Source organism: Oreochromis aureus, linkage group 16 (genome assembly GCF_013358895.1).
Source record: "Oreochromis aureus strain Israel breed Guangdong linkage group 16, ZZ_aureus, whole genome shotgun sequence".
In the NCBI taxonomy this organism is placed as follows: Eukaryota; Metazoa; Chordata; class Actinopteri; order Cichliformes; family Cichlidae; genus Oreochromis; species Oreochromis aureus.
The window spans coordinates 10,612,475-10,638,320 of record NC_052957.1 but is presented as its reverse complement, the minus strand read 5'-3'; the positions used below and the strand labels follow the sequence as shown (position 1 = coordinate 10,638,320).

General features: G+C 39.8%; 2 protein-coding genes across 2 annotated transcripts in view; one reads left to right on the top strand and one right to left on the bottom strand.

The window, feature by feature from the left end:
- The first annotated feature begins 1,302 nt into the window (after positions 1-1,302).
- On the top strand, positions 1,303-11,531 carry chpfa (chondroitin polymerizing factor a). The gene is made up of 4 exons (XM_031733846.2): positions 1,303-1,793; positions 5,230-5,794; positions 7,377-7,559; positions 7,722-11,531. The coding sequence occupies exons 1-4, from the start codon at positions 1,504-1,506 to the stop codon at positions 8,982-8,984; spliced, it is 2,301 nt and encodes a 766-aa protein (XP_031589706.1). The 5' UTR covers positions 1,303-1,503; the 3' UTR covers positions 8,985-11,531.
- Positions 11,532-14,818: 3,287 nt separating this feature from the next.
- The window catches only part of asic4a (acid-sensing (proton-gated) ion channel family member 4a), a 93,131-nt gene continuing 82,103 nt past the window's right edge, over positions 14,819-25,846 (bottom strand). Inside the window, exons 5-10 of the mRNA XM_031733848.2 lie at positions 24,143-24,196; positions 20,390-20,543; positions 19,072-19,163; positions 18,808-18,887; positions 18,103-18,213; positions 14,819-16,453 (exon numbers count right to left, since the gene is read on the bottom strand). Of these exons, the coding sequence (XP_031589708.1) occupies positions 16,292-16,453; positions 18,103-18,213; positions 18,808-18,887; positions 19,072-19,163; positions 20,390-20,543; positions 24,143-24,196 (653 nt within the window). The 3' untranslated portion in view covers positions 14,819-16,291. The remainder of the gene's footprint in view (positions 16,454-18,102; positions 18,214-18,807; positions 18,888-19,071; positions 19,164-20,389; positions 20,544-24,142; positions 24,197-25,846) is intronic.

The following is a 25,846-nucleotide window of genomic DNA, read 5'->3' as shown; positions in this document are numbered from 1 at the left end:
AAAATAACCTTTTAAGATATTTTCAGGCGAGAATGTAGCTATGTAATGCTCAAATATCTACTTAATTTATCAAAATATCACATATTTGCAAAAGTGCTTCCACATTTTCGGAGAGCTCTGTTATCCACAGCGCGATAGCTGACCGGTTGGTCAAGGCTCGATAGAGTCCGGGAGCACAGCTAACTCCTGGCGTATTCTTTTCAACCCCCTGCACTCTTTTGCTACTCAGGTTAAACATGATGATATATATATATATATATATATATATATATATATATATATATATATATATAGATATATAGTTAGTTAGTTAGTTAAGGCTATGGATTGAAAATACCCCACACACCCCACCCTACCCCTAACGGCTGCACCTCCCGAAGAATTTTGTCTGGGCTCTTATCTCACTTTTTTATTTCAAACAATCAACAGAAAATTTCACAGACATAGTTTTATATAAGGTTTTTAAGGCTGTGGTGTTAATTTTTAAGTAACATGAGCCCAGCGGCAGCAGCCACTCTAGGCTAACACTAACTAGCTAGCAAGATTATAAACCTGGTGCTAAACTAAGAGAAGCCACAAAACCAGTTTGAATAAGAGTAAACATTTACTCAACAAGTCAGTGTATCAGGTAAAGATCCACAGCAATGACAACAATAATCTTGAGCTGACGCTTCTCCAGGTTTGCTCAACATATTCCATAACAAATGCTGGCACCATGAACATGTGGACTGATCCCCGAGGGAGGAGGACGGTAGTCACGTGACATTTTCAAAACACATCTTTCATCCTTCTGCCCTGAGAAGCACAACTTCCAGCTTACTTAGTTTTTCTAAGTTAAGACAACTCAGATAAATTGAGTTTATCAGCATTTTTGCATAAAAAGTACTGGCAACTTATTTAAATCGAGTTCTAATAACAAATTGATAAAAATTGAGTTCAGCCTATTTAATATTTTTAATTAAACACAATATTACATTTTACAGTGTAAACTTTAATTTAACTTAGTTTCTTTAGTGTTTAACATGTAGCCAAGGAGGAGGCGTCGTTCCCACCTTCTCAAGGCGAACTCGTAATCGGATATCCGGGGTGGGTGTCATTATTTAGAAGTGGAAAATATCTATTTGGCGCTCATGGGCACGGAGATTAAAATTGTGTTCAGGGACACTAAAACAAGCGTGGGAAATCCGTGTCCCAAAACACGAATCGATAAATACGATTGGCCAATATCCCTCCGCCCCGCTCAGCACGCACACACACACATATAAATGTGCAAGTAGTCCCGCCTGTGACGCGCCAAGCAGGAGGGGGCGGAGCCAAGCATGAGCCAGACTGACACGTAAGAGTCCTGCGTAAAATTAAAGGAAGAAGCTGCATCTTTTCCTCAAGTTGTCTCTGGATGCTCCACTTCGATGTAGAGTCGAGCTGTCCCAGTCCAGAGGCCTGTTTGGACGCCTTGAAAGCGACCGAAGCGGGACTGCCGGACAGAGAGATCCGACGCTCAAGATGAGATTTTCGTTGTTAATTTCTGTGCTGCGGTCGCTCGGCCCGGTGGTGATCGGTATTTCTTTAGGCTTCACGTTGAGTTTACTGAGCGTGAGCTGGTCGGAAGACGCGTGTTCTCCGGATAGTAAGGAAGGGGAGGCTGTGTCTTTAGGTAAGGATGGACTGCTCAAAGGAGCCCGAAAGCCCAACTCTATTTCTGCTGCCAGCGATGTGACGTCCGAAGAGGATTTTCAACCAAGAATAGTCCCGTACAAACAGGTCCAACCGAGCGCCCCAAAGAAAGTTTTCAGGTAACTTGTGTTTGTTGGTTCACTTTGACTGGAGAGCACAGCCTGACAGCATGTGGCTGATACTCAATCCAGGTCACGTTGCTATACACTACAGCACAGCAGACCGCTGTGTAGATCATCCCCTCTAAATGATGACTGGTCTCTGATGGTCAAGATTATGATGATGGTGGTGTTGAAATCACTCATTGTGTTACTTCACATCATAACGCCTGCGCGGGTAGGGTGACCAAGTGTCCTACTTTCTGTGTACACCATTGTTCCTGTGTCCCATAAGTGAAGACAAAGATCTAGGTTTGGTTGGCGCAAGTCTACAGGCTCAAGTAAAGTGAGGACAAGATGCCTCACAAGAGACGTGCACATCTGTAGATGCACGCCAAACATGGTTAACAGGCAGAAAAGCTGCTGAAATTGCAGGTTTAACAGTTACTTCAATGGAGAAATGTGATTACAGGAGTTTGCAAAGAGTGTTAATTAGTGAGGGAGTTGAGAAAATTGCATTCAGAGACTTTTTTTTTTTTTTAGCTATAAGATTATAATTGAGTATCATCATTATTAAAACTAATAACACACAGCCAGTGGTAGCCACAGCTGATTCAGAGCCTGTTTCCTTCTACCAGATCACATATCCACAGAAATTTGGACACAACGTGAAGTCTGCACCACTTCCTCTGCTGTTTTCCAGTGTAACCCTGGCCAGAGTAGAGCTAATTTTTTTTTTTTTTTTTTTTTTTTTTTTAAAGTCACTCTGTGCTACAGTATGCCTCCACGCTTGCATTTTTTCCCCCTCTCTGAGTAAAGACCTTATTTAAGTGCTGGCCTCTGCACCCACAGTGGCTAAATTTCAGTTCAATTTCAAGAAAGGGTCTTTCCTCGTAAAGAAAGTCTGCTGAGGCTAGAGATGCAAACGTGCAATTGCCCAGGCTTTAGAGGCAGCTCATGCCAAACATTGGTTTGTTCAATAAAGGGTGGTGCGTCTTATAATTGTTCTTGTGAATTATGCCTAACCCTAATCCTCATGAAGCTAAATGTGGGGCAAAAGGAAGTAGGCTTTCCCACATGAGGTTGATACTGTTTTTTTATTGCCGTTGTCTGTCTGGTAATCCTCAGTTTTCAGTTGCATCCTAACTTTTGTAAACTTGAGCCAATTAAAATGTGAACCACTGTCTTATAATGATTTTTGGGGGGACACGGGATCGGGTGTGAGGCTCCTGAGGTCTGTACTACCAAGCAGGATTTTGACTTATCCAGGTAACTTTGGCATTAACCCAGGTTTTTCTGTACCATGAAAACGGTTCACTTTTTACCAGGGTTCATTCACTATGGTAACTTAAGCCGTGAACCTTGCACATTAAAGATCATCAAGTACAAAGTCGCCACCTCCTGACCAATCAGGTTTTTTGAAAATAGCGCCCGCCGTCTTGGAAGATATCTGACCTTGATAACAGGAGGTTATAAAGTTATAAATTTTCTTTTAATGGCTTTATTTTGACTTTGTCCTTGATATGTTTTCTCTGTTGGCTGTAAATGATTTTACAACAGTTTTGTTGTTCTGCAAGCATGAATATAAAAAATCGGGAAACCTTCTTTGTACTTGTGGACTCTCTATCAATTGCATGTAGACAAAACCTACATTTGAAATCTAGACCTGAATGAATAAAAACCAAAACTGTCCTATGCAAATTTAAACATTAATTTAATGGAATACTCATTTATACCTCATCCTTAATAATCATGTCTGTTAACTCGCACAACTTGTTTTTTTGGGGGGTTTTGACAGCTTTTCTTTCTGTCTTTAAACAGGCTTAACTTTGTTTATATAGTCGCTCTCTTCCAGTCTCACGGACCAAAACATTTAAAGAAATCATGTATCGCTTATAACACTAAACTACTGCACAATGCTTTTCCTCTCACACTGCAGCAGCTGTTCATTCCATATTATCTGTGTAAGCTATTCATATTTTTCTAATATCATAGTTCACTCTTTCTTTGCAAAATCACCTTCCAGTAAAATAATCAGTGTGACTGCTCAGATGTTGCCAAAACCACCCTTTTCATGTGAACACGCTGATATCAAGAAAAGGAAACTCTGGCTTAACTTAGTGAGTTGATAACCAGCTTTGTGTGACCGCTTATCTCAATCACCAGTGTTATGCTAAATTAGTCCAGATAACAGAAAGATACCCTGGGTATTTTGAACTCACGTCACGGTACAGACCCAGGTCACCGTACAGATATCCAGAGCTCATGGTGATGTTCTCACATATACTGTTTGTCCAACCGAGAGTTCAAAATGCAAATATTTAATGTGGGACCACACATGTGAAGAGAACAGCTGCGAATTCTCTTGGGGGAAAAATGTTGTTTAAAATTTGTTTCAGTGTCTTGAGTGATCTATTGACCAACAGTTGCAGCTCTAATAACAGTCCATTATTAATTCTATGTGGAGCATAACAAGGGAATGAAATCAGTTTGGCGTTGTGGTAAATGTTGAAACACAATGCAAGTTCTTACATGTTTACTTTTCCGAAGAACATTACTTGTTACTTGTGTGTCAAGACATTTAAATCATCTGATCGACAAACTCGGTTTTGGTGTTTTCTGTTAAGATGGAAATATTGCGAAAGCCTGAACGGACACTGATGTTTAGAGTATCTTCTTGCAGATTTGAAAGGGGAAGCAAAAAAAAAATTGTCAGAAATGCGGTAAAGTCTTCAGGCAGTCCAGTGTGATTATCTTTTGAGACTTACAAGCCACCACTATAGGTCGCTACATCATGTCTGTTCAGTCCTTGTTTTCTGTAATTATTTAATAATTTCTAGATGTTTAATGAGCTGAACAATAAATTACAAGACTCTACAACAGTTTTTGAGCCACTCCTCAATATTTTGCTTTACTTCAAAGGAGTCTGACATTCTTGTGTTTTTTTTTTTAAAAAAAAAAGGTGATCTTGAGCAATAGTTCTCCAGGCGTTCTGAAGGTCTTTCAAATGTTTTATTTGAACATTGACTGCTCGTTAATTCACATTCAATCTGATCTTTGAACTTGAGTATTTTTCAGAGGAATGTTTTTTTGTTTGTTAAGCCACTTAACACTGACCTATGACATTCATTCATTCATTCAAGAATAAAAGACACCAAAACCAGTCTTGTGCCTGCACATAGACAACTTGGCACGTAACCAATTTTAAATGATATCTTTAGACCCCAAACCACATAATTTGTTCCAATTTGTTTAGTTGAATTTATTAAAAAAAGAACAACAAGGTGATTCCCAAAGAGCCGTTAGTCAGATATCTGAACGCAATATCCTTACACAGTACTTTACATATGCGAAATAATATATTATGATATGAGGTCTATTTAGATCATTAGTTCTTTTGTTGGCAGTTTTCATTCAAAGCAGCATCCACTCAGTCACCGTTTGACATCTTTTTCAGGGCCAAGTACATCAGCACGGAGTTGGGGATGCGGGAGCGTCTGTTCGTCGGGGTCATGACCTCCAAAAACACCATTAGCACCTTAGGTGTAGCTGTGAATCGCACCATCAGCCATCATTTGGACGCTGTGATCTTCTTTACTGGCTCGCGCAGCCGCAAAATCCCTCACGGCATGTTTGTGGTTTCTCATGGAGACGAGAGGCTGATATGGAACATGTTCCAGACCATCAAATACATTTTCGACCATTACATCAATGAATACGACTGGTTCTACTTTGTCCAAGATGACGCCTACACTGAAGCCGACCGGATCAAAGCCCTGGTGGAGCACTTGAGTATGGATCGAGAACTTTACATGGGCAGGCCTGAGGAGTTCATAGGTGGGGCGATGGAAGGGAGGTACTGCTATGGAGGGTTTGGGTACCTCCTGTCACGTAGCTTGCTGCTACGACTCCAGCCCTTCCTGGAAAATTGTAGGAACGACATCCTGAGTGCCCGGCCTGATGAGTGGCTTGGACGATGCATCATCGATTACACCAGCATAAACTGCGTTGGCGAATATGAGGTAGGTTGAGAAGGGGATTTAGAATCCTATGACCCTATAGACTTCTATGCAATCTGACATACTGACAGCCAGAAAAGTCGCTGTCTGCTGGCTTTCAGAAGTAATACAGGTTTAAAGCACTTAAATCTACATTTGGGACCCAGAAACGTTTATTCAGTCTTTGAAAGACCAAACACCTTTTTTAATAGTGTATTATTATTTTTTTTGTGTATCAAACCACAAAGAAGACTTGCACAAAGTCTTTCATTCAGAACAGCCACGTGATGGGTCATAGCAGTCATTTTTAAAAACTTTTTTTTAGTTTGTTTTAGTTTAGCCCTCACAGTACAAATCATGCTTTGCCTCTGGGAAAGCACTTAAAACTGATGGACAGCTAGCTATATAAAACTGTAATTACCATGCAAGTACAGAGATGGTATTTGTGTTACAGAATGGTTTGCTAATACCCTTTAGCCTTGCATTTTTTGCATCTCCAGCAGCACTGTGGAATAAGCAAACAGGCAAAGAAAGCACAGCTCAGAGTTCAGCTTAGATTCAATGGCGTGAAAATCCCCTGTGGGTCAACATGCTCTGCTCCTGTAATGTCATTAACATTTAAGGTCAAACAAGCTCTGTTTGAGCACCCTTTAGGCGACTGGTTGTGTCATTCAGGGCAGTCTGCTTCACCCATACTAAAGTTTTTGTTTTGTTTGTATTGTTTTCCATACATGTAAAAATCTTTTTAGCTTCCATTTACCCTTACTTGGCCTTCCCCCAAAGCAGGAAACCATCTTGTACCACAGCTGAGAGTGAGTAACTTGGCTATCTTAAGTGCCCTGAGCCAGAATAGCTCCACTAGAGCCCCACCACACTCCCACACCCCCAAGATAAGGGGGAGAAACAGAGGCAAGCTAAAAGGCCTCATATGGCTGAAGAAAACAGCTTGAACACAGACCCAGACATTATTTTTTTTTTCTGCTAAGAAAGAGAACACTGATGACAATTAGGCTCAGTGAATGCTTCACTAAGTCTTCAGCTACAGGGTGTAAGTTGTTGGCAAACATTTCCAACAGAATTGTTTCACTGCTCAGTTAAGCATTGTCTCTGTTCTTTGTTCTTTTAATAGCTTGATCAGATTGGGTTCACTTTTTTTAATCACTCAAGCTCCTTAGGTGGTTACTTTGTTTTCGGCTTAAGTGACTATGTCTGTAAGTGGGATTCTGCCGCCTGTGTCAGTCACTTCTGTTAGTTTCCTCCCTTTTTTTTTTTTTTTCCCTTCAAGCCTGTTACTAAAGTGAGAGACACTGTTAAGAGTGCCCAAAATAAACACATCCCTAAAAATGACCAAAAGTCTAACTGTAAAAATCTCCAGTTATATAACCGTCTTGTTTTATTTAAACAAAAAAAAAAAAAAAATCTGTCTACATTTCACTGTGCAATTATGGTCAGCCTTGCAGCAGAGACGAGCACAAGATGCTGCCTAGATGGCATGTCATGTTTGTTTGAATGAAAGCAGCGCTGCATAACAGCTGACAGCTTGGAATAACACTAGGCGTGTTTGTGTCGTCGCACCTCATGAAAGGACCTGTGTGATTCCTTTCAGGGGCTTCACTACCACCATTACGAGTTGGCAAAAAACTCTGATCCAAGCAAAGAACAGAGTGAAGAGTTTAAGAAAGCCCTGACCGTCCATCCAGTGTCTGACCCGGAGCAGATGTACCGCCTGCACAGATTCTTCACTGAGATTGAACTCCAGAAGACTTATGATGAGATTGCTAAGCTGCAGGTAAGCTGATTTTCAAGTGTCGCAAATCACCCATGGATCAGTCACAAATAAAAACCTGCCTGCTCTCTGCTTTCCTCTATTGTTGGCACAAAATACCACAATTTCAGTGTAGTACCAGCTGGGTTAAATGTGTCTATTTTAACACTTATTGTGTTTCCACAGGCAGAAATAAAGAATGTGAGTGTTGTTGCTTTTGAGGGGAACCGAAGCGCCCAGTGGCCAGTGGGGATCAATCCTCCTTTTGAACCAAAGTCTCGGTTTGAAGTTCTGAAATGGGAATACTTCACAGAGGAGGAGATTTATTCGTGCATCGATGGCTCTCCCAAGTGTGAGTTGCGCGGCATTGACCGCATGGACGTGGCGGATGTCATTGACACCGCCATTGGAGAGCTGAACAAGAAGTACATGCCCACTATACACTTAAAGAAGCAGCAACTGATTAATGGCTACAGACGCTTTGACCCCATTAGGGGGATGGAGTACACCTTAGACCTTCAGCTGGAGGCTGTTAATCAGAAAGGTCACAGCCGCTCCATCACAAAGAGGGTTCATCTGGTGCGACCTTTGAGCCAGATAGAGATCATTCCCATGCCATATGTCACTGAAGCTACAAGGGTCCACATTATTATACCGCTTACTCTGCAGGACCGGAGCTACGTCGATCACTTTCTTGAAGTCTTTGCCTCGAATGCCTTTGAGACCAGCGAAAATGCAATCCTAACCTTCCTGTTTATTTATGACCCAGTGGAGGCCCAACAAGTTAGCCAGAATGATATATTTGCCAGCGTGAAGTCTCAGATAACCGTTTATGAACGCAAATACCCTGCGGTGAAAATCCCGTGGATCAGTGTTAAGACGGAAACGCCATCCCAGATCAAATTCATGGACATCATCTCAAAGAAGCACCCCGTCGACACGCTCTTCTTCCTGGCTGAAGTCAGCACAAACATCAATTCAGAGTTTCTGAATCGCTGTCGCATGAATGCCATAAACAATTGGCAAGTATTCTTCCCCATTCATTTCCAGGAGTACAACCCCGACGTGGCTTATCACAACCAGCCACATCCAGACACAGTTGATCTGGTCAAGGACGCGGGCCTTTTTGACCGCAGGTCGTTTGATGAAGCGTGCTTCTACAACTCGGACTACATGACGACGCGCAGTCGGATGGTGGCGGATGTCCAAGAAAATGAGGAGATTCTAGAGAACATGGATATCTACGAAATGTTCGTAAAGTATTCAGGTCTGCACGTATTCAGGGCAATAGAGCCAGCGTTACGCCAGCAATACCGTTATGAAGTCTGCAATCCAAGACTCAGTGAGGACATCTATCACAGATGTGTTCAGAGCAACTTGGAGAGCATCGGTTCTCGCTCCCAACTTGCCATGCTGCTTTTTGAGCAAGAGCAAGGAAACAGCACTTAAAAATAGCGGTGAAACCTGTGCTCCTGCACGTTTGCTGAAAAGTCTTTGGATCCAGGCTTGAATTTAGGGTGAAGAGGGCAAACGTTGTCCCACCACCCATCGCTTAAACTTTTTACCTAAGTACAACCCCTGCTTAGGGGTGTAGGTGACTTTTAGTCACCAGGTCAGGTAACACAAGTGATTGTCTCTGTCTTCCTGTGTGCATTAAGGGCAGTTTGGATATATGAATGCAGTACACTCCCAATGAAACCTTTTCATATAGTTTTAATGATCGCGTCAAGCAGGCTTTGACCACTAGAGGGCAGAAACTTTGCAGTATTGACTTTATTATGGTTAAGACGTCCAATGCATCCAGTGGGATTTTTAACCTTGATTTTGGCTCGCAACACTTGGATGTAATACTTTGTATTCAAAATTGTCAAAAGCAACAGGCTTATTTGAGCTGATGTACTGGCTACAGCTGCTCAACCAAACGAACCAAAACAAGTTGCAAAAACCTTTAGTATGTTGTTGCTTTTTCAGTGGGAATGTCCTTTAATTTAATGTCGGTATCAAAGGTATTTTAAAGCGGAGTACTGGTAACCTATGTGTCCCTTCACACGGGGGCACTGAAGTGTTGCACTTTGGTAAATACTCAAATCAGTAAATATCAAAAGTGCATCTTTGCATATGTGCCTTGACAAAAATGACTCCACGAGGTAATGTACATCTATATATTTTTTTAGATTTATGAATAAAATCAATAACGCTTTGAATAAATGGGAGGTGTTACCTTTCAGTGTGCATGAAGCCTGATACAGCGGACAAGTTGGTTATCGTAGAAATGTAACGACACCAGCTATCCACAGGCTGCACATGTGCCTCAAAGCAGGGAATGGAGCTTCTGAGAAATCGCTGCTGGAACTTTTATGTAATAGTTACAGACTTTTATTTTTATGTAGGCCAGCATTGTGTTTTTAAGTTATTCAGAGGTTGTCTACTTGTAAGTTTTCCAAGAAAACTTGCTTGCATGAGGCAGTAGACGAGGGCGAGGGCTCATTATTAAATGCTTGTAGCGATTGCTCAGATTTTTCAAGAGTCCCTTTTGAAATGTACGGTACTTTTTAAATTAGAATTTAATTAGTTTAGTAACAGCTGAAATAAAGAATGTATGAAGACATTTCACCAGGTGTAGGCAGTCTGAGAACTCCAAAAGTTTTTGTTTTTTATTATTTTTAAAGAATTTCAACTGTGTTGTTAAGATATTGTAAGTCACTGGTTGGTGTCATTGTCCTCCCATGCAGTGTGCTCAGTTACACAAATGGCTGCTTTCTCCCAGTTGTAACGCTGCCCAGTGGGAGGTCTTTTCTGGTGGAGGTAGCGGTACTGGACACCATAATGTTGTTGAGTATATTATAATGTGCAATATTACAGATAACACAGCTGAATATATGTCTGATGGAGGACTTTTCATTTGAAAGCAGTGTGTATATCAAAATACTGTACGTGACTCATTCATTCTGTTTGATACGAAGTAAATACACTGTAATTTCTTATGACAAGACCTTTTAATGTATTTTCTCTGACACTAGACACTTTTCATCATCCGGTTTACTTGGAAATACATAAAATCAAGGCAAGTCCTGTTATTTAACTGTAATTGGATTTGATGTATATGTTGGAAACACTACATCCACTTTGGTGGTCCCGAAAGGTGTTTTCTGTATTGTCTGCCATGTGAACACAGACAACTGAGGTCAGATCTTTGCATTCATTTTTTCCCCCGACGCGTCTTTTTCAAGATGAGTCTTTTTTTTACCATGACGGTGCACCAGCTTGTATGAATGTTCGTCTTAATCTTTGAAGAGTACGACGCTAATAATGTGCGTAATTGAAAACGTAATCTTCCAAAAAAAAAAAAAAAAAAAGACCACTGTGAAAGATTGCTGAAAGTGCTGAGATTACAATATGAAGTTATTGTGGTGATCTGCGTCGTCTTTGCCGTCTGCAGACACGAGAAGCCCAAAATTAAAGGAGCGGGCAGATTAATTATCACATCCGTCATCGCTGAGCGCAGTCTCTTAAGTATTTTGTCCATAATTTATTCAATCTGTCGTATCTCCTAAATTATGCAGCTTCTAAACACTTCAGCACTAACAGAGGCTTCCATGACATTTTCTGTACATCTATAAATATTTTATAGACGCTCTATTTTTAAAGTTGGTTTTTTTTTAAAGCTTTATTTACTCTGCAGTTTCCATGTTATTATTTTGTGACAGATTCAAGTATCTTCTATGTCCTTGTGCTTTCAAACAGAAAAAAAAATTCACTTTTGGATCTAGCAAATTATTTAAAATAAAACATTTTTTTCTTTTTCTTTAAAAATTTCCATTGCTGATTGAACCTGTTGGTTTACAATGTTCAGTGCACATGGGTACTTGTAAAACCAAAGCAATATATTTCAATTTAAAAAGTTCATCACATCCAAATGTGTGCTGTAATTACCAATAAGCTGTGAATTGTAAAAAAAAAATAAAAATTTTTTAAATAAAGAATGTTTAAATATGACATTTTGTCCTTTTGTTGTCTGGATTGCTGTGATATAACATTGTTGGCAATGCAGGAACAGAATCCTTTTTGTCCTTTAGGTGTCAGCAGAAGAACGCGTTTACCGTCAGCAGCGCAGGTCCCAGATCAGTAATGGCTACTGGCCGCTACAAGCAGAGGACTGAACGTGTAGAAATCACATTTCTAATATGAATAAGATGGTTTTAATCTCACAGAAATAAGCAGCGTTTTCTCAGCAACATTGCTGCCCACGTTAGACCTTGGGTATTCCTGATGTCTGGGTTGGGTAAAAACAGGGAAAACGTCGCAACCTTAATTACAGCTTTAGTTATTTCAAGGGTCTATATGTACTGCCCTGAGGCATGCTGTAAAACCGCATAACTACAGAGCAGCTGTGAGTTAATTGTAAGCCATTATTTTGTACTTTATTTTATGTTCAATCCCAGGACTTTCTCCTGCCATGTGAGGACAAGGTTGTTTTAAGTCCTCCAGAAAGCAGTAAAAAAATTAAAAAATTAACCCATCACAAAAAACCCCAAACAATTCACCTTTTAACAAGCAGAATTACACATATTTTACCATCTCTATCAATAATCTGAGCTCTCACGCATCGTCTTCCAGGAGTTAGCCTTCGAGATGTCTTTATGCAACCTTAAAGGTCATTAAAAAGGAAACAAAAATGACCAGAGTCTGAAATGCTATTCAACGGTGTGGTTTGTAGGGGAATAAAAAGACGGCATACAGTGAAATGGGATTTAAGAGGCACTGGTTTTTATCTAAACTTTAATAGTCATTGTATTTACCATATTTAACATTTATAAAATGTGTTCTAACAGAAGAAATAATCACAAGATCACACTTATATACAAAATGTAAGCGTTCCTTGTTACTGCAGGGATAGTCCATTTCCATTTCTGTCAGATATAGGATGAAATTTCTCCTTTTGAATTCCTGACAGCTGCTTGCATCACCCTGCACTTATATTTTTCTCTGAGGCCTCAGCTGAAAAAAATAAAATAAAACGAGCAGGAAAATGGCAGATATTCAAAACCTAACATCTGTGGCTAGTGAGATTACATTAATTTTTATGGGTAATGTAATAAGCACACACAGGCTGATTGGTAGTTTAAGCTTTTAAAAACACAGGTAGGTCCCCAGGAACCGTTCGAAAAGGGAGCTTGGAGTAGGAATCCCAGGAATGTGAGCTACATGTTGTTAAGAAGGGAAGTTGTCCCGTCTGCTACAGCACAGACCTGCCGCCCACCGTGTGGTCATGTGGCACCTCACACAGGCTGCTGCTGTAAAGTTATCTGTGTTTTTCGATGAATGCAGAATTATCTGAAGTTGTGTTTTGCAGTGAACCTAAACACACCGTCTTCAGGATTAAAAAAGTCTTTCCACATCCACTCCAGGCTTTTCCGTTTAAACAAAACTCTACAGCGATAAAGCAGCCCTGTATTCATCTCAACACACCAACCCCTGTGTGACTTCTCTGAGGATAGCTACAATTATTGATGACAGAGGAGAAGATTGTTATGCATAGCCTGTACAGGATGCCATCAGAGACTCAGATTGGGAACCTTTTGAAAATGTCAAAGTGACACATGATTATGAATATTAAACAGCCATGTATAGCCCATGATTACTTGAAAGGAGGAGAGGATTTGGCAGATGGAGACTGGAATCTCACTGTGAGCCAAAGTGATGTATGGCAATATTGCAGCAACAGAATACACCAATCAAATTAACGGGAAAAATGATGTTGTCATTTGTTAACATGAAATTCTGTATCGTGTAACGTATTCGTGCATTTCTCAGACACTGGAGTGTCTGCCACCTTCTGTGCAGGAACGAATTTGGTTCACACTCTGCACCAGTGCATTGCGTGATACCTATTCTGACACGTGTAAGTCCAAACTACAGTTTGAGAGCACACATCTGCAAAAACCTCACTCAAGATTAAAGGTGCTTGTGATATAAAACATGCGGTCCCATGTCACCGATCTGGATTAGCATATACGCTGACCTTTCTAAAATTTCTTAGAGGTTTGTACTAGCAAAGCATACAAAAACTTGTATCAGTCCTGAATAATTCTCTCTTTTGGGTGTAACAGACTGCAGTTAATTTGCAAAAGAAAATAATGAGGAGCTCACAGCTAGTCTTTACCGGCTACTTGGGTAACCTCATGTACAGCTCCCACTACTCTACTGCAGGAACTTAAGCAAAACAACAATCTAATCCCCCGGTTGTTTTCTGCTCTTATTATAATGAAATAAAAGCAAATTCCAGCCTTTAGGGTTTGCTAAAGTAAATGAAACTCAGATTTCTTTGTCACAAGATAAAAAAGTGTGAGCAGCATCTGCCATCTTATCACTGCAAGTATTTTAAGAAAGAACTGGATATTTCTGTTTTAAAATCACACTCGAGCTCCTATTTAACCATTAAAAACAAAGCACAGACACATGGCCAAACAGATGAAACGAATGACTATGATGTGGCTGACAGCACAGGACCCCATTCTGGTTGTGTTGGTCCCACTAGTTCCCTGAAACAAAAATCCATATCGGCAATGTTTCCGAGGTTGTCTATCCCATCTCTGCTATCATAAACAATTATCTACTTTAGGTTATACGATATAACATAGACGATGCTGTTGTAAGTTCCAGTTTCTTATTTGAAAAGCATGGTGCAAGAAAGAGCCTTAAATCAAATATGTATTTCTAAGTGGCTATGGGAAGTCTGGTAAGTTCCTGCAGTGGAAAAAAAGAGACTAATCGTGAATCAGTTTATATTTCCCTTTGCTTACTTGTGCTCTTAAAAATTTGTGTTGTTCTCGTTCTGTCCTTTTTTACATAAACCAATAAGAATATATATCTGGCTCTGCCACAATACCTGTTTACGTTGCTGCCACATCTGCATCTCCAGAGGTGGCTTCAGCTGATAAAACCTTCCCGCTGCAGTAATACTCTTCCAGCTTTTTGATTGTAATCCCTCCTTTTTTCATGGATCAGCTCATCTGAGCTGTGTCAGTCTAGTGTGCTCAGTCATGTGTGCAAAATGTTAAAGTGCGCATGCAAACACATGAACACACACACACACACACACACACACACACACACACACACACACATGTCTGGTTTGCTATCCTAGTGGGGACATCCCATTGACATAATGGTTTCCCTAGCCCCTTACCCTAACCCTAACCATTAAAAATGAATGCCTAACCCTAACCCTTACCCTAAACCTAACCATAACCTAATTGTAACCCTGACACTTAAACCCCATTTTCAGTGTGAAAATTGCTTTCAACCCCGAGGGGACCTGGATTTTGGTCCCCACAGTGCAGAAAGTCCCCACCAGTATAGTAAATGTCAGATTTTGGTCCCCACCAGGATAGTACGAACCCGTACACACACACACACACACACACACACACACACACACACACACACACACACAGATGCTGGGTCCCCACTGTAAATAGCTGCTGCACTTTTACAGTAGTTCTGAAGGAGATGAGTTGGCAAAAAAAAATTAAAAAATTCTCTTATTGCTTATGTCAGCTTTAAGTAAGGATGCTAACCAAGATGAAGAGTGGATGGTGGGCAGAAATGAGTCGAATAGGAGGAATACTTAAAGCACAACCTTGTCATAAGTGAAAACATAACCCAAAGCCCATCCATAAGCAAAGCATGTTTGTGTTGTCTCAGACATCTTAAAGGAAATGATGGATATAATAGTCACAATGCATTCAGTCCGTTCTTGTTACCTGGACGAAAGTATCGATGTCTGGCAGTCTATCGTATCTGCAGATTGAAAGTGTACAGTAATTGCTACAATCGTGATCGCTATATTTTCATATAAAAATTCTCTAAAATGTATAAATAACCAAAATTAATAGTACATAAGGTATATATTAACTAAAAATAAACAACAACCATCGAAACAGAACCTTTAGAACTTTCTCATTTTTACGTTGGACTTTATGTACAGGTACAATGCTACTCTCTAACACCTTAACCACAAACCAGACAAAGTGTATCATGTGGAAAGATGCTGCTAGATCTTCTAAGCCAAGGTCATATATTTCAGCCTAAATAGTTCCCTTCATACTTTGGATGGTGAATAAGGTATGCTTACTGAATTATTGTCATCTTGTATACAATATAGAACATATAATAGTATCTCTTTAAATAATTACATAATATATTGTGTAGATGACTTGATATGGTACACTGTGTTCTCCTCAAAGTAAGAGAAACAGTTTCAAGAGACATACATGGAGGGATACAGACAGAAAAAAAATCTGAGATGCTAGCTGAATAAATAAATCATATTTTTTTTTCTTTTTTCTTTCTTTTTTTGGAATATAAACTGGATCAAGGTGACATGCAGTCCTCCCCTTGTTCCCTCGTAGTGATCATGTACCAAAAAATTGGTCCTGAAATCACAAGGTGTCTTGAATCACAACGTGAAGCGGGGCGATGTTGAGTGGGATCCCATCCAGAGACAGAGAGAGAGATAGAGCAAAAAAAAAAAAAAAAAAAAAAGGAAAGGAGAAAAAGCCGTGTCCGTTTTGTGCCTACATACTGTACGTACAAGTGGTTTGTTAGCAGCACAAGTTTGGTGTTTGACTTTGGCTGTAGCTTTTCACTGGTGACAGCAAAGGAGTGACGGAAATGCCAAGGGTCTGTTATTGGTCTCAACACAGACAGCTCTTATCTTCTGTTGTCACCAAGACGGGAAACAATGGTTGGCTTTAGCAAGCGAAGTCCTCAAACACCCCGTGGTGTCCGGCATGGTGGTGGTGAGGATGAGGATGGGGGTGAGGGTGAGGATGAGGGTGAGGGACGTGGTGGTTGGGGAGAATCGTGTTGGCATAGGCCCCCTCTGGGTGACTCCGTGGCATGTCATTGGGCTCCTGTTGAAAGCAAAGCAAAGGGGATCACTAAGTATATTTATCATTAAATATACTTTCAAAGTCATTTTGATTTAAAGGAAAGGCCCCTTATCCCTGGGGAAATACTTGCTGTTAGTCAGATCATTAGATTCTCTTGTGTCTGATCTAAGGGTGCCATGGTTACCCGCCTTCTTGTTTCATTCTTGTTAGTTTTTCTTAGTCTTTTTATTTTAGCTGCAGATGTCAGTCACTCTAGCATACCTGCCTGATGTTAACCTACAAGTTGTCAAAAATGTCCTTGAACTTCTTCCCGCTTTGTGTCAATTTTCTTGACCCTTACTTGCTTTCTGTGTCCTGCGATGAGCCTTTTTCATCACAAAAGGACAGGTTTAGGTTAAAGGGGTTTATTATGCTCATTTCCACCTCCACATATATATATTTATTTATACATACTTTATACTGGGGCCTTGATGGAGTCATTCAGATCATCCTCTGCCTGAAACAAGCTGTTTTACCTCTTCTTCTTCAAAGGCCACCTTCTCTTTAACCCAACTTTCTTCTTATGTGCTGCCCATCGCAACCATGAGGTTTGAACAGCCAGAGCTGTGTCCCTGAGATGACCATATTAGGAATATCCCCTCTCACTGAAATGATAAAGCTCTAAAAGTAGGGTAAAAAAACGTACTGGTGGCTGCCAGTGCTACTCTCAGCCTCCTGAGAGCCTCCAAGTAGATGCATCTACGGTATAAACTAGAAAATCCTGGTTGATTTTCAGAAAAGTTGATCTCTGACCTTGATCTTAATTTCAAAGTTACTGAAACTTGCACTCGCCCAAGATTTATAGTAGATGCACGTATGGTATCAATTTCAAAATCATACGTTGCCTCGTTCTGGAGTTATCACATTCACAAACTTGGGAGTCCAGGCTGGCCTTCCGCCTGCCCGCCTGGCAGGGTGCTGACAATACCCCATCATCCTTTTACAGCTGAGGAGTAAAAACTGTCAGGAACTGGGTGTTAAGAGCCGACTGAAGCCTAAGGTTATGGATCACAGGGATTACTGGTGCATGATTAACATCAGCATCTCTTGCTGTAACAGTATAAATATTACAGAAAAAGGAAAGGGAAACATAATAGCTCCACTTTAAAGTACTTTCAGAGCTGTATGTAAGATAGATGGTTAATATCTAAGCAAAGCCAGCGTTGATTAATTTTCTGTAAGTTGTTAATGGATTTTAATGCAGTGGCATTTTTGCTTGTATTTATAACCATTTCACAACCGCTTGTACCACTGACCTCAACAACGAAATACGATATTAGTCAACGTCTGACACAGTTTGTCATGGTTTTGGCATGCAGCGTGGATGTAAGACACAGTCATAGTCAGATAAGAAGCCCATTGTTCACACAGAAATGAGCAACTTCCAAATAAAGTTGTGCAAGAGCTAATGTGAACTCTGGGGGAGGATGTGCTTTGTGCAGTGGTTAGGACTAATTAGGAACATTACACTCTTTATTGTTTTAGGAGTGGGGGGAAAAAATATTAATTTGCTTCTCCCTTACTCACTCTTTTGTTGTTTTCTAATGCAGTTACAGTGCTGCAGGGGAAGTTGTACACTCGGCATGAAACCAGTGTAAGCATCATTTGTTACATTGCACCATGTGCTGTACCTTTGCTTTCATTTCCTCTAGACCCACTGTTGCAACAGTGCTGGCCTGCTGCTTGTTCTTCTTCTCCTCTTTCTGCGGCCTCAGCAGACGCTGTAGCCGGTGCTTGATCACCTGGTTTCGCCGAGACCACAGCGGCAGGCAGGGTGAAAGAGAAGAGATGAAGGAATGAGACAAGACACGCAGCAGTGTGAAGGGTTCATCTGACATGACGTCTGCATTACAATCCCTGCCTCTGATTTTGCTTTATTCATACATGTTTGGCAGTCTGCAGGCAGCTGGGTGTGAAGCTTAAAGGGGATACAGATGAGGCAGGAGTTCATTTCATGATCAGCGTTAGTACCATGTCCTCAGCACCGACCTGAGCGGATATTAGTTTCTCCTGCCTGGGAATCAAATAAAACTTCTCACATGCATAATAAGTGATAAGATTTGCACTGCAAGGCCTCTCCTTAAAATTTCAGGTGATTCTGTCTCAGAAGAACATACTGACATGCTCAGTGGTTACATTTGGAAATTAAAAAAAAAGGATGACAATTAGAGGCAACAATGAAGCACTAATGTGTTTTGTAAATAGTGACTGTTGGTTGGTTTCTGAAAACCAGCGGGACAATAACTGTTAATTATCGCTAATTATACCGCAGCTACTGCAGGTCTGGTTTCATATTGTGATTGGCTGATACGTGCGGACTTGCATGCACATTGTACCTCATAGATATAATCCAGTATTTCTAAGACTGTCAGGATGCTGGCTCCGATGAATAAACCCATCTGTCCACCAATGTCACCTGAAAAGAAAGGACTTAAGTAGTGAAGGAGAGGCCCAGCGGACACAATACCCAATCTGCTCCCATTTTCTGCTAATGATAATGAAAACTAAGCAGCGCTGCAATAAAAACACCTTTCACTCGGCTCCAGCGAGAGCATTTCATATTCTGAAAATAGAGGAAAAAAGAGACAGAAATTTCTTACCCAATAAACCTGCAACATCGTACGCCTTCTTCTGCTCAATCGTTTCATAGTTCAGAGCTTCGAAGAAGATATCCAAGACCAGGAAGTTGTCTCTGAAAAAACAGTGTGAATACCATAGAGAACAGTGAAATTCACTGGCAGAAATATAACATAGTTTAAAAATCAAGTCATCTTTATGCTCACTGTTAACTGCCAGGCCTTCAGCGCTTTACACAGATCTAACCAGCGCTTGCGAGATAATGAGGTGTTACAGGGTTTAACTGAGATGAGCTGAACGTGCGCTGACAGCATGCTTAGTCACTGCCACGTCCCCGATGTCTTCGGATTTAGAAAAGCTGGTAATATTAAATGTAGTGAGGCATCATACGCGCATTCGTTTAGCCATGTTTACTTTCTACACATCCCCAACAATTAGGCACTGAGAGGAACTGCAATGAATTACTTATAATGTAAATATTAGCAAATGATCTATATAAGATAATGTGGAAAAGCAGTAAACATGTTTTTTCACAGCTCCGTGTTTTGATTTGATGGACTGGCTGCCCTTCATAAACTAAAGGTTGGCACAGCGGCTGGCCTCACAGGCAGAGCAGAGTTCCTGGGATGTCCGTTTTATGGATATCGGCTCTTATTGACATCATAAAGACCCCAAAGTAACTGTCTGAATGTGAGTGATTACAGGCACATACACTGACATCATTGCTTCAAATTCTAGCCATGTTTTAAAAAACGGTAACAATTGTAACAATACATACATTCTAGGAAAATGTATATATTTAAGGTTTGTCAATTCAAAGACTTTATACATCAGGATATTATTAAAAATAATAATAATAATATAATATCCGGATATCCAAAGTGGTGTTGTTCATATGAGTGTTATTTATTTAATTTTATGGCCAGTTAAGAACCAGATGATTTTTATTATGTCCTGATATATAAAACAACTGAAAGAGGGTCTTCTTTCTTTTTTTAAAATCATGGCTGTATATAAGAGAAAAACCAAAAAGCACCCGAGGGAACCTTTAGTCTTTAACAGACAGCAGCAATACCAGCAACAAACTTAGAATCTTATACTACAATAAATATTTCACATTGTCAGATTAAATAAAAAAAGAAGATGCATATATATGTACACACTAGTGCATGACGAGCAGTTTTCCAATACTGTACAAAATATAATTGAGTTTTGTTTATATTTATGGTCGTGGGTCTGTCAGTGATTGCAGGCTGGAGGTCATTGTTTATGGCACTAGCACTGAGCACCACATCACTGCTCATAAGTGTGTTAGGTCTGGCTGAAGCTTCCCTGCCGCACCTGATGTAGTCCTCCGACTTGTCGTATTTCCTGGAGAGATAGCGAGCTGAGCCCTTGCTGGGGATTTTGACCATGGAGAGCTCTTTACCGTAGCGGGTGAGATTACAGGGCGTCTCACATGGACAGGTGTCCCCGCTATTCTTCTGTAGCTGTGCTGCAACACAAAATGGCAGTGATGCTGTTTAATAGACACAGACTGGGTCAGTTTCACTTCACCTCAGAAAAGAGATCCACAACACAGATGCCAGGTGGTAATTATCATTATGTACAGCTTTGTTCTTACTTTATAAACCACTATTTGATTCATTTGTGCAGTTTTGTTTTGCCAGAGTCAAACTGTTACACTCAGTAAGACTAAGTGCACTTGTGTGTTAATGCAGTACAACATATACTTGTATATACTGGCTGATATGGATGAATAGGCTTGTTTTTATGGTTTATTGGGTAAAGCAACACATTGTGCCACCACTAAGCATCATTTAATCATATTAATTTCGTGCCATGCAAACTTCTCTTTGCTAATATTTCTCCCAACTGTACAGGAAGTGCTAGAGGCTACATACAATTAAATTAGTAGTTTACCTACAGCATTGTTTTCAGTAGTTTGTTGAATGCTAATGTTTTCATTTCCAGTAGAGACAGAATTAGCAATAAGTAAATCAGAGGGACAACTCAGGTTGAAAACTTTGGAGACACCGTTAGAGAGGCAAGGCTGTGATGGTTTGAGCATGTGCAGAGGAGGGATAGTGGATATACTGGACAAAGGATGCTGAAGATGGAGCTAGAGGAGGAGGAAAGGAGGAAGACAACAGACAAGCTGCAGACAGTTGGTGTGACAGAAGGGGCCATCCGACTGAAGAAGAAGAAGATATTTTGCAGCTTGTTGGTGGTTTGTAAACACTGATAGAAAGTTACAGTTAATTCAATCAACTTTTTGCCTTTTTGTGTAAGTAAATACTGAAAACTACCAGCTATGTGGGAGAAAAAAAAAATCCATTAGTACAATTCATTCCAGTGATGTCACTGTGAAAAGACCAGATTGTATGTTGTGTTTTGTGATTTCTAATCTGGATTGGTCCTTGTGAAAAAAAACACCCCCCAAAACAATAGGGTACAGTTTGTGATGTTTTAAAGTCTATTCTGTAAAAATAAACATGAGCACGTTAGGGAAAATTATGTATATACAACTGTTACAGCTACTTCTCAGAAAAGGTTACATAATGTTTTATTGATGTTGGATGTAAAAAAAGATGCATGTACAAAAGGTATCCATTGAAGTGCTGATTTTAAACTGGAAGAATGTGCATAAAAATCTGTGGATGTCGCGCTTATTTCACACTGTAGTATAACCCCCCCCCCCACAGATTTCATCTAGCGTGCTTTTTTTTGTAATCAAATGTATTTTGTTTCATTATTATTATAAATGTATCTAGTATTTTATAGATATTATTATATATAACAGCTACAAATGTGCTCGTCCTGCTCCTCGCCCCCTGTCAGGGTCCTTTTACTCTGAACTTAGAGCTAAGAGCATCCATACATTTGTTCTTGCTCGCTTTTTTCCTTCCTTCTTTCCCCTTTCCCTGGTCGTGTGTCTGTGATTCCAGAACTGAGATTTCCATTTCCTCTCCTCCGGTGAGTGTCTCAGTTTCACGCTGGTACATGTGAGCTCCCTATTAGCTGCTGGCTTAATTCAAACATCTAATAATTTCAGGTGCAAATTTGTATACATCCTCTCCATGGATAAAGATAAGAGTGGAAATGAGGCTCGTGCATGTGCATAAAAATCCACAATAGCCGAGATTATTAAATGTGGATGCTGCGTATGCATGGATTTCTAAATCTGATGAAAAAAAATATTAGCATGATTCTGCCTTTGTGTTTACACACAGTTTTAGTCACACACTGAATTTTAGGCGTGTTGTCAGACTGCTCAGACTCGCAATAACATTGCACTTTATTAGTCTTACTGACCAGTTAGAGAAATCTAGAAGTTGCTTTTTAACCATACCTTCACACTGTGTTTTGTTTTATTCACATTAAATACTTCATCTATCTCATATCCAATTTATAATCATTTATCCTAACAGCCTTTTGTCTGTGGGAAGACAGACAAAAGAAATCATAGCTTTTAAAACATAACCCCCCAAAAGTTGGGACACTGTATAAAATGTAGATAAAAACAGAACACAATGATTTGAAAATCTCACAAACCTGTATTTTATTCACAGTAGAACACAGAAGACATTTGAGATGTTTAAATAGAGAAAATGTATCATTTTAAATGAAATATTAGCTCATTCTAAATTGGATTGAAGCAACATGTCTCTATAAAGTTGACACAAAGTCATGTTTACCACCTTATTATAATAAATGCCGTATCCAGTTTAACATTATCTTACTGAAATGTGCAAGAAATCATCTGATTGGGAGCATATGTTGCTTCAAAGTCTTATTTACCTTTAAGTATTGATGGTACATTTCCAAATGCTCAAGCTGCCAACTCCAGAGGCGCTAAAGCATCCCGTGCTATCAGAGCTACATGTTTAAAGCTAAGCACCGATGACAAGCTTGATGGCCCATTCCTCTTTAGTCTAGAGGATGCAGTGTCCATGTTTACCGAAACAGAATTTCAAGTTTTGATTCTTATCATCACGGAACAATTTTTCCACTTTGCCTCAGTCCATTTAAAATGAATTTTGCCAAGAGAAGATGGCATCCGGCCATTTTCACACATGACTTATTGTCTAAACATCTTAACAAAATTATCTGTTAGTCTAATCAAATTACCTAAGAGACAGTGACTATAGTAATGGTGTTTGCAGTAATCCTGTGGCAATATCCACTTAGAGAATAAATGGTGAAGAAGGGCTACTAAGGACGTTACACATTAGGCCTAATTAACATGCAGGTATGAAATGCTCGCACACTGGCAAATACGTTGTTATAGTCCTGACTTTAAGGCATCACGGTGTATGTAGGAGAGTAAATAGCTTTTCCCAGCCTGTCTCTTTAAATTCTAAATGCATTCAGTCCAGACAAAAACGGGTACGGAGAGCACTGAAAGCAGTGATTATAATTTGATGATTTATGAATTTTATAACTCAAACAATTAGGTTATTTGTATGCAGGAGCATGGTGGCATACATCATTTGTCTGATGTGGGAACAAAACATCTTTATAATATAAATATATAAATTACATCTTAATGTATTACCTTTCATGGGGGCTGAATCTATTAGTACTGTCTGATTCAGGAATATGACCCCCATGAATATGGTCCATTCTTGCGAGCTATATCTACAATTTCATTCAGCCATGTTTTAAGCAGGGTATGAGTTCGGTGAAGAGAGACTTAATTAAATTTCTGGCTTATTTGGCTGATACATGATAATTGTACTTATGTCCGCTATGGCAATAAAAAAAAAAAAAAGTCTTTCTTTTACTGGAATACTCTTTTACTTTGAAATCAAGGTTCAGTATCTGCTGCAGGGTCAAGGCTGAGGGGTCCAGATATGCAGGAATGAAGGGGTTTTCATATTAAGAGTTCAACAATGGAAGCAGAACAGTCATCAAGCTCTAAAGTGACTAAATCACAATGAGGAAAAGTCATTTCAAAATACCCAGTCTACCTCCAGGTATTTGTAATACAGGGGAAAAAAAGTCCTTATCATATTTACTGATTGTGTTTCCATTTCCCTTCGGGGAAGTCTATTGTAATGAGAAAAGAAATGAAGGGAGATTGTTTCTTACCTAGCGCTTTGTCAACACAGTTGATTTTACTGGGAGGGCAGATATCTGCGGTTCCTGCAAAGGAGAACAGAAAATGAGTCTGATCAATCAGAAACAAAATGATCAGTGACCCGTGTCTGCTGCAATGAGGAAGCGTGGCTGTGAACAACACTCCACAGCTTATCATTCATCTCCAAATGAAGGCAGGCGCACAAAGGATGACTTCCATCCACGGAGTCTGGGCCATCTTGGAAGTCTGTCCTTGATTGCACTGAGAAATGGAGCATGCTGGCTCCACCCGCGAGGCATATTTAGAAAGTCTTTAAAAACCAATCAATGAGTCACTTCCTGGCAGAAAAACATGCTGCCCAGGCCATTAATGACAGGTATTCATCAGCAGCACAATTAATTAGCAGAGGTGTGTTTGTCTGTCTGTGAAATGTTCATGGGGTTAATGTTTTGTGGAATTCTCCTTCCCAGACACTAAGAAATGTTCATTAACAGGAAGCAAAATTACATCTGATGATCTGAGGAGTGTGTTTTTTACACACTTTCACAGATATGCCTCTCTTTTCCAGAAGCAGAAATATCAAAAAACGTCATTAAATATTATTCATTATTAAACATTATCCTTTTAACTGCCTTGTGTATTTTATTTTTTCAGATGTTCTGAATTTGAAAGCAAAAGCAGTCCTCTCGTCACATCAAGAACAACTTAATAGCTTTTTTGGGTGGTCCTCTAAATATAGAAGTAGACCGAAAGACTAAAATATTAACACAGATCCAAGCAAATCCAAGCAAAACACAATTTTGCTTCTACGGTTCACAGTTCAAAAGTCGTGAGGTTAAAATTGGCCATGACTTGACCACCTCAAAATGCAACAGATGGTGGCCATGTTTGTTTATTTTTCAGTGATACAGGATGGTGTGTTCACTGGATGGCCTCAGCTTCCCTTCCTGAGTTTTGAACCAGCAACCCCAGAATTTAATTTAATATGCAACAATAAATGTTATTCATTATTGATAAGTGCAGTGAACTAACGTGAGCTAGCCGCTACCTTTGCAAAGCTCTCGTCTGCCTCTTCTGAGAGCAAATGGCCTGGAAAAGCTTCCACATTTATTATTTCTGACATAATAAATATCATATCTGATGTGATACATCACCACAGAAAGCAATGTGAATCTGCTGGTTTTTCTAACCACCTCTGCTCTGTCCTTCCTGTTCATTGATTTAATGAGTTCCCTTTTCTGGTACCCCTTTTGCTTTTCTCATTCATTAAATTGTATATATGGGCTATTCTGGCGGTTTAAAAAATGTAGACTTCATGTGGATATTCTTTGCTTTTTTACATATTTGGATGGCCAAACATTTAACATTACAAAGGCATATTAATGCATATTAATTCCCATTTTCATTATTTATTAAAATTAATAAAATAGCCACCTGAGAAAAGTAAGCACGCGCTGCATTTATTACAGCAGAAATTAGGGACTCCAGATTTGGTGCCAAAGATTAGATACACCTCAGAGAGTGACAGGTACAACCTGTCTTATTTAAACCTCTGACACTGACAGCCTGGTGTTGTCTTTGCCAATGATGTGTGTAGTGTCATCATGCCAAGATCTAAAGAGCTCTCCAAGGCCTTTGGAAAAAAAAAATGCTGCTGAGTGCAGCATTTGAAATTCCAATGTGCACCAAACTGTGGAGATTTCAAACGATTTATC